The sequence below is a fragment of the Borostomias antarcticus genome (genome assembly GCF_949987555.1).
Source record: "Borostomias antarcticus genome assembly, chromosome: 8".
Taxonomy (NCBI): domain Eukaryota; kingdom Metazoa; phylum Chordata; class Actinopteri; order Stomiiformes; family Stomiidae; genus Borostomias; species Borostomias antarcticus.
Window position 1 is genome coordinate 4,323,036 of NC_140241.1, and position 9,646 is coordinate 4,332,681.

General features: G+C 45.2%; 1 protein-coding gene across 1 annotated transcript; it reads right to left on the reverse strand.

The window, feature by feature from the left end:
- Positions 1–3,068: 3,068 nt before the first annotated feature.
- On the reverse strand, positions 3,069–9,001 carry LOC311311822 (uncharacterized protein). The gene is made up of 12 exons (XM_084441596.1): positions 8,951–9,001; positions 8,525–8,604; positions 7,846–8,125; positions 7,497–7,651; positions 7,248–7,298; positions 6,854–7,136; positions 6,472–6,620; positions 5,943–5,984; positions 5,731–5,811; positions 5,279–5,561; positions 4,893–5,013; positions 3,069–3,952 (listed from the first exon to the last, which is right to left on the reverse strand). Exons 2-12 carry the CDS (start codon positions 8,598–8,600, stop codon positions 3,902–3,904), a joined length of 1,572 nt encoding a protein of 523 aa, XP_084297722.1. The 5' UTR covers positions 8,601–8,604; positions 8,951–9,001; the 3' UTR covers positions 3,069–3,901.
- Positions 9,002–9,646: the final 645 nt, after the last annotated feature.

Below are 9,646 nucleotides of genomic sequence, written 5' to 3' on the forward strand. Positions count from 1 at the left end.
TAAAATCATCACTTTTTCACCACTACAGGTGAACGGCGGCATGGTGGTGCGTTTGGACATCTTCCATTGGATGCATCGGTTTGATGGAGCCATTCGTACGGAGAGCCATTCCAAGTACCCTGTGTTCAAGTCCGCCCTGGCAGGAGCAGTGATGGCCTACAACCGCGCTGACCTGGACCTGCTGATCAAGGCAGTGAGAGCAAAGAACCCGGAGGCTCTGGCGTCTCTCACAGACGAGGACATGATGCGACTCCACGTCTCGAGGGAGCATCTGAAGCACCATGTGCGAAGAATCACCCTGGGAGCTCAGGCGACCTTCAACCTCGTCCACACTGCCATTGAGGAGCTGAAAGGTCCTGCTGGTCTTGACGAGAGTGGAGTCAGCTTGTTCACAACACCAGGTAAAAATCTATTCAAATGTATTTAAACAGTTATTAATACTATTTCAATATCAATACGTTATTTATTTACTGTATCATGTGCTGCTTCTGTACATGTATTACCGTCCATCTTTTTGGTTTCTTCACAGAAGCCATAGATCTGAAGTGGGCAGCACAGCAGAGGCACCTGGAATGCCTCCAGGACCCTCCAGACATGGCGATGTATAGGGTGGCTCGCTCTACCACCATCAATGGCGTAGACGTGCCCTATTACAAGTGCATACGTGGAAGCAACAGCTTGGAGGGATTCCACAAATTCCTGCCACACATGATTCCAGGTACAATTTATTCAATATATTTATTTTTATAACAACCTACAGTACAGTATATTCCTGTGCTCAAGTTGATGCTGAAATTATGTGGTCATGTCGTTGCCTTTACTATGTGCTGCAGCTTTGGTGTCGTGTTTTTTCACTTTTTTTGATTTCACATTTATTCTTGAAGCATATCCAAGAGAATCCCTTCTTATACTTTGGAAAATATGCTAATGTATTTCATTGTAATTTCCAGGTCCCCACTGTGCAGCTCGTCCCTACCAGGTTTACCTGATCAGCGGAATCGCACGGTGGAACTCAGACCGGAGTTCAGACGCGGTGTACGGTGGAAAAGGCCGCCATCACCGGACCTACTCGGCACCACTGCTGGATCGCCTGAACACCCGCTGCCAACAGCTGTTTGGGGAGACAGTGGAGGAAAACTTCCGGACCCCGGCTGAGGTCAAGTCCAACGAGCTGCTCGGGTTGGAATACCTGTTCAGCCAGAGCACAGGGGAATCTGACCGCTTCACGTTGGACAACATCAGAGATGACGGTCCTGGTCCAGAGGAGGAGGTGCTGCTGCCTGGTCAGTCCGACCCAGAGGAAGATGAGGCGTACCTGAGTGACGCAGAGGGAGGTGACTACATGGTGGCTGCCGCCCTACCCCACATCGTGCTCACCACCAATGAGAAGAGTGAAGTGCACCCTCCGGCCTTTGTAAGTATTTAATGTTTCATTTTTTGTGTGTTAGATTAATGTTAAAACGCATCTGATCAATGTAAACATTATCATGTTGACATGTCACCAACTTATCATGGTATTATTGTATTTTGCAACAGGAGGACACCTGTAGTCTGAACCCTCTCCCAGGCTTCCAAAAGGTGGAACGGTTCTGCTCTCTGCTGGTGGACATCTGCCTGAGCACCGAAGGCAACCTGACCATCACGACAGCTCAGAGGAACGGGCTCATCGCGGCGTGGAATGATCTGGAGGAGCATGACAAACAACCACAGAAGTTCACTCAGCTCTACAGAACCCACTGGGGCAACACGCTCTACTGTCGCACCAAAAGGGATGACCTTGTTGAGGCTGCTGTGGTACAGCGAGTGAAGATGGCGAAGCGGTACGCTCCAGCTCAGCAAAACATCAGCGCGGAGCACAACAGGGTCATGTACACGCTGGTGAAACTTCTGTGGTTGAGTGTACCTGGTGGCGCTCGGTCCAGCCCAGAGAAGGAGAGGATCGCCAAGCAGTACGGGCGGATCCAGCACTTCGTGTTGGTGGACGATCCAGTGCTGTGCAGAACTGGTATTCCTCTGCCAAAAATAAATTCAAAGACCGTTCGTGACTTCATCCGTCGGCAGGAGAAGCTCATCAACCTCCACTCCACCAAAACACCCTCCTGCATCTCCAAAACCACCTCCATCTCATCCCAGGACCTCCCTCCAGCACCACTTCAACCGTCTGTCCTCCCTCCAGCTGACTACACCCAGCTGGACTACATCCACACCCCGAGCACTGCAGGGACCAAGGTGGTGAAGAAGAGGGAGAGCATCGTGCTGCCCAACCTGCCCACCCCTCCTCCTCCTCCCACTCCCTGCTACGCACACCTTCGTCTGACACCAACGCTCCTCCAAAACCTCTCTCTGGCCACACCAACCATCGCCAGACCCACATCATCCGCCCCAACTGCTCAGTGCGTGCCCATTGTTCCCACCAGCCAACCATCAACCAGCGCATCAGCCAGTGCACCTGCAGCGATGTCCGCCAGCCAACCAGGTCCATCACAGAGTGCAGGCAGGCCTTCTGAGTGGGCTAAGTCCACTATATATAAAAGGAAGCTAGCCCCTCCCACCACTGTTGCGGGGAAACAATCACGGGTGGTCAACTTCCCCCTTTGTTCACTCTGCAAAGGACCAAGCCAGGGGCACAGCAAATACAAGAAGAAGACATTCTGCCCCGTAAAGAGCATGTCTTCATCAAAGGGACTGGAAGGGAGAGTGTTCAACAGCTTTGAACAGTTCACAAAAGCTGTGGATGAGCTGCCCTGAGTTTGTGCCTCTAGCACCCCCACCCCCCTGCCCTCTGAGAAGAATGGACACTTCCCCTCTAGTGCTCTTCTCATCCCTGCCCTCTGAGAAGAATGGACACTTCCCCTCTAGTGCCCTTCTCATCCCTGCCCTCTGAGAAGAATGGACACTTCCCCTCTAGTGCTCTTCTCATCCCTGCCCTCTGAGAAGAATGGACACTTCCCCTCTAGTGCTCTTCTCATCCCTGCCCTCTGAGAAGAATGGACACTTCCCCTCTAGTGCCCTTCTCATCCCTCATTTTATTGTACATAGTTCATCATTTTCCTCTACCGGGATCGAGACCTTGACGTGGTGTAGAGGCTTGTGTGTGTTGAGGACCTTCAGAGCTATACTGTGTAGTCTAGCATGGCAACAGTCTAACATGACAAGCGGTTCTGAAGGGAGACACCAGACTAATGTCGATCCACCCCCCCCCACTACCACCACTACTACTACTACTACTACTGTCTTTAAGTATTATATCAAGCACAGTTCTCATTTGATGTGATTGCTTGTACTGTTAAAGACTGTGGAAATGTTCTCTTATGCATTTTATTAATGAGACGCATTAGACAATATCACTCCATCCAGTGATAAGCAAAGGCTTGTGTTTATTACAGATGTTTTAGGTTGACATGCCAGCCTGGGGGATTAATACAGTATAAGAAAACAACGTAGTTACATTGTAGTGATGTGTTTTGTCTAAGTGTTTACTATTTCATGAACTTTATTCAATAAAGTGGTGAGTACTACAGTAACAGTGCCTTGTGGAAAATCAATTAATAAATGCACCAATGGGGTTATATTTGTTTATCAAAACAGAGGGACACAGCTATAGAGTGCAAGATTGCTTACAGGTGAGGACATGTGCCTATAGTACAACAATATCATTTTACACAGCCATAGGACCATTAAAGTAGCTTTAATAAGCCTCAGAAACATTGAAGTACTTTTAAGGAGACGGACAGGGAAGAACGTACAGGTAATCTATTAGTCTCACCGTATGACACATTCATACATGTGCAGGAAGCAGCGGCACTGAAACAAGCATGCAAGTGTTTGCAGAAGAAATATCCTCTTTCCTTCCTCTATTTATCCCATCCACCTTTCCTTCCTCTGAAGCCTGGAGCAGTGGTCAGCCATCAACCTCCATTGATCCCTTTGGACTGAAGTTAACCATAAGGACCTGCAAAAAGATAGAAATTACACAAATAAATGGAATTTAGGTAAAGACAAAGTATTCTCACGGATTAATACAGTATAACAAAACATTTGCGATGTTCCCACTTTCGCCCACTAGAAGGTGCCATCGGACAAAACAAAACGTAAAAACACATGGCTACTTAATTATGCATGTGCACCTCTGAGACCCTCCCCCAAATTATTGATTTTTGACCGTGGACTTTGAACCTATCGCTTTGCGACAAATTGCACTACGGTACAGTCCATCCCCATTCGCTAGAGACAGGGTGAGAGAGATGCTAAGAGACAGACAGAGGAAGGAAGCGATTCATTCTTTAATATCTTCTCATGAACCATGAACTATATCCTCTGCATCATCCCAGGTTGCTTTTATCGCTGGCTACCATTGATTCCAACAAGCATCACAGAGTGCTAACAGGTACCAGCGTGGCTGTTTCTTAAGGCCTAGAAAGCTGGCATACAAACTGATGAGATCTCTTGCAATTATTCTAAGTCGCTTTGGATAAAAGCGTCTGCTATGACTGTAACGTAATATAACGTCATGTAATGATGAAAGGCCAATAACTTAGTCAAATGGTAAAACAACACCATCTTAAGTGATCAACGACCTTTTTAAAGCCAGGCAATTTTGGCAATAAGATATGGGGAAGGGAAGTGAACAAGAGTACAGTGCTGACAGAAACGTACCACTAGGCAAACGGATTTGGGAATCTCACACATTTGCAACTGCTTAGTCCTTTGTCCCAGAGATTTGCTATATAGCATACTGTTAATTTGAACCCGGCCTGCCACTGCTGCCTACAGTACATCTATAACTCCTATAGCATGTGCTGTATGTCTTGATAAGTCATTCCAGAGAGTGAATATATTAGCGAAAGCCTGGAGGACATGCCTGGCCTGAAGGTAGTTGCGTGCACCTCTACCTCACACAGAGTCAGGTACCTCTCCCGGCCCGGGAGGAGAATATTGACGTAGCGCCCCTCCATTCCTCCACAGGAAAACGTCCTGGTTTGGCCCAGGGGGATGTACGCTATCACAGCACAGCTTTGAAGAGAGACGCGTCATGAAGGAAACGTATACATGCTCAACTATCAATAAACATTCAACTAATTAAGCCTAACCCTCACCCTGACCAGCTGTTACATATCAAAATAGTTACAGTTGATAGTTTTTTGATGTAGTTGATACTTTGTTGTCTGTAGACTATCGATTGGGACCATTAAAATATCCTGACTCCCTGACCCTAAGCTTAACCTTTTTGAATGATGAAGTGCATTGTGGGTACAGGCTAGTTGGTTAGGGGACTCACAGAGGATTGCTGTTGCCGTTATTGAGCAAAGAGTCCCCAACATGGATCTCTGCACCACTGATCCGCTCAGAACAGCAGTCTCCTCTGTTGGTGACGCTGACAAAGGTGACATTGTGAGTCTTCTTCATGTCTACTCTCCACCAGGGGGCGATCTCCCCCTTGGTGTGACTGCAGGAGCCGCAGTCATACACATCCTCCCGGTCTTGGTCTATGGCATTGCTTGCCGATCCATATTTGTCCCAAGTCGAAGACTGAGCCACGATTCCCCCAGTGGCTGCGTTTTCTTCAAATGGAAATGAAATCAAAAGGATTTATCACTGATTTAGCATGAGTATTTTATTAATCCCACAGTACATTCAACAAGATGTTTCCTGATTTAGGACTGTAGCCTACATGGGTATATATTTCCCCAGTGGGGACAATAAAGGTTTTCAATCAATATATTGTATTACCATGTATAGTTTTATCATCGTCCTTATAGTCAGGGCAGATGACATCTTCTCGTCCCCTCAGTGTAACCTGTGCCCTTGTTTCTATAGGAGACGGATCATACAGAACAGAGGAATATGAAATCACTCTAAATGAGGCAACATTTCTACTTCAAGTCATTCAACAGCTCTCATTCATCCAAATGATTTGTACATCTTCAATCTGACGCACATACCAGAGTCTGCCTTGGACCAAGAGGGGACTTGCTCATCATTTTCTGTAAAATACATAATTTCTCATAATGAGTCACCTCCTCCATGGATATATCTCTATCTATATAGGTGTGTGTAGATAGATAGATAGATAGACAGACAGACAGACAGACAGACAGACAGACAGACAGACAGACAGACAGACAGATAGATAGATAGATAGATAGAAAGACAGATAGATAGATAGATAGAAAGACAGACAGACAGACAGACAGACAGATAGATAGATAGATAGATAGAAAGACAGACAGACAGACAGACAGACAGACAGATAGATAGAAAGACAGACAGACAGACAGACAGACAGACAGACAGACAGATAGACAGAGAGACAGATAGATAGATAGATAGATAGATAGACAGACAGACAGATAGATAGATAGATAGATAGATAGATAGATAGATAGATAGAGATATATATGGTCTATGCATATATTTATATATCTTTGTTGACAGGCCGCTTGTTTTCAGAATATGAACCCCATCACTCACCTGGATGCCTGTCCACGTTCACCTCCACCTCACACAGGGACAGGTGCTTATGACAGCCTGGCACGAAGATGTTCACGTAGCGCCCCTCCATCCCTCTGCACTGAAAGGTCATGACCTTCCAAGCTGGATATGAGGATATCACCGCACATCTGCAGGGACACACAGAAAAAAACCCACTTTTTACGATACTCTGAATCATGTAGTGTACAGTCTCAGCCCTATGACCTCATCTCAGCTTGACTTCTGGTCGCACACCAACACAGACAACTCAACACATCTGCCAGTTGTCATGCAGCCATTGGTTGAACTAGATGTCAGTCAGGTGGTGCATCTTCCCACTATTTGTCTGACCCAATATGAAATAGTTTTATTCTCCCCGTACAGTGGATTGTTGTTGCCGTTGTTCTCCAGAGAGTTTCCGATACGGATCTCCGCTCCGTCGATCATCTCAGGATTAACGTTTTCAATGTTGGTAACGGTTACGGAGGTGACGTTGTCAGGATGTAGCAGGTCCACCCTCCACCATGGGTTGGTCTGGGTCTTTGTGCGGCTGCATGACTTGTCTCTGTACCAGGAGAGGTGTTTACCATCCACCGCGTTAGACGCTTGCCCTTCATGATTGAACTCAGACGATTGGACTGCTGTTCTTCCCAATGCTGCGTTCTCTGCAGAGAAATTCACATTTAATTGCATTCAATACAAAATGAAACACTGACATAATCATATATGTAAACATGAATGAATGTCATGTACTCTTCAATGTCATTTTGCATTACCTGTAACTGGAACAACTAAATCCAGTTCAGGAGTTTGAGTTGGTCTGATGTCTTCACAGAGCATGCAAACATACATTAGCAGTTATTGTACAGTAGCAACACACTATACCCAACGGCCCAGGATAAACAGATCAAAACAGATCAGTCATTATTGTTAAAGACTATAACAATAATGACTGATCTTTATAGATTCAAGATTGAACTGTGAATTGAGAAATCATTCAGAATCAGACAGTTCATGTTCCATACCGACAGAATGCAGTGGACGGGCGTTCACCTCCACCTCACACAGTGACAGGTACTGCTGGTACCCCCTGAGGAGCACGTTAACGTAGCGCCCCTGCATTCCACGGCACTGGAACGTGGTGGAGCCCCCTGCAGGCATGGAGGAGATCACTGCACACCTGAGTAGAAAGATACAACTATTTCACCATGAGAAAGTTCCCGACTAAGAAGCTGAATTTGTGAATGCTGTGAGTTTAGGATAGAGACATGGGCATGCCGACTCATGAGGGCACTATCAACACAGAACGTAACCTTTGGTTTTGGTCATCATAACTCATTTATTATTGTGTTATAATGGAGGTGAGTGGCGTGCCTGGGGTTGCTGTTGCCATCATTCTCTATGGAGTTTCCGATGCGGATCTCAGCACCGTTGATCCTCTCTGGGAATTCATCCCTGTTGGTGATGGCGACAGAGGTGACCACATAGGTGTCCAGCAGGTCCACCCTCCACCAGGAGTTGGTCCTGCCATCAGTGTGGCTGCAGGACTTTCCATTGTAGTTTGAATTCCGACTTCCATCAATGGCATTTTTAGCAGCACCTTGGCTGTCGTAAATGGAGGACTGGACAGCTGTGCCCCGGGTGGCAACATTCACTATACAGCAAAAAGGAGAGAAACGGAGATGGTAAACAGCACACCGATTAGAGTGATGTTGATACAATTTGTTTAATGTACAGTACACTTAGGCCTACATAGTTTAATTTTAAAGAATAAATACATATTTGTAGACTAACAAACACTCTAGGTGTCAAATCTGTGTGATAGAAAACCTTGTGAGATAGGTGAAATTAGGGGTCAGGGTGATCATTTGAATTTCCTGTCTTTTTTCAATTTACAAAACAAAAACATCTTTGTAAAAAAAAAAAAAAAAGAGGGAAAAAAAAGAAAAAAAGACTGCTCTCATGCATCATGTGTTTCTTCAAAGGTAACAGAGAAATCCTGTTGGTTTTGCATTACAATCATGGGACAGGATGTCCAAAGAAAAGTGTTCACCTGAAGCGGTATCATTCTCAGAGCATTTTCCCAATCCCACACTTCCAAGAAGCCAGAGCAGAATAAATCCTCTCATGTTTCTGAAAGACACAGTTAAGAGTTCTCTCATAGCCTAATAACTTTACAAACCATAAGATCCTTTCCTCCACATTTAGTAGTCCTTAAAAACATTTTTTTTATTAAAAAGCTAGTGATTATCAATTTGATTAAAAAGAAATGCATATAATTAACTATGCTAGTTACTGTAGGCCTAGCTATGTTCACAAAACCTGTGAGAATGACTATTTCATTTTTGTTGCAGATTAAAAATAAAAAGTGATGTCTAGCGTACAAAGATCGTAGCCTACATGATGTCTGCAGATTACCTATCTGAAGTAGGCTATTTAGTCACTAGATCTGAATCAGTTAATCTGTGCAGAAACTTACTTTCTCTGGAATAGGATGATCTGCCTCAGTGAGGTCTAAACATAGGCTATTCAAGAACCCCAAAAGAGTCAGTTGCCTAAATGTTCAAAGGTCAAACCAAAGGTTCGTTGACCTCTGACTCTGTGTTTGCACAGCACACTAGAGCCCCTGCTGTTTACTTTCCAAAAATGCAATCATGCAGCCTATGAGCGTAGTTCAGCACTACGTGTCATGTGAAATCTGTGCAAGACTTGTTTCAAGTATCAGGGACCTAGAGGATGTCGAAGTTCTAATGGAAGGAGAACAGACAATAAAGAAGCCAGACACTTCTCAATAAAAGAGATTTCATAATTGAAAATGCAGCCTCTACGTGACCTTCCCTGCAAGGAGCAATATACCACAACTTGTGAAACTATGTCGCCACACAATCATCAGCATATTTCATCATGGCTAGCTTTAAAATGTAGCAACAATATAGAGGATGTAGGCTACTTCCCCGTGCCTAATCAGCAACACAAACGGACTCCTCTCTGGCCCTACTATTCAGACAGATGTTTGATATTTACAGATGAAATCTTGCAGTGCATTGTGTGCAACAACTATCTGTGAACGAACAGTCCAAATGTTGTGACATTGTGATGATTATTTCCAGAGATACATGTGATAAGGCAGACGCTGTCCCTTCCAGAGAGCCTCAATTACAACCGGTGGCGGCCA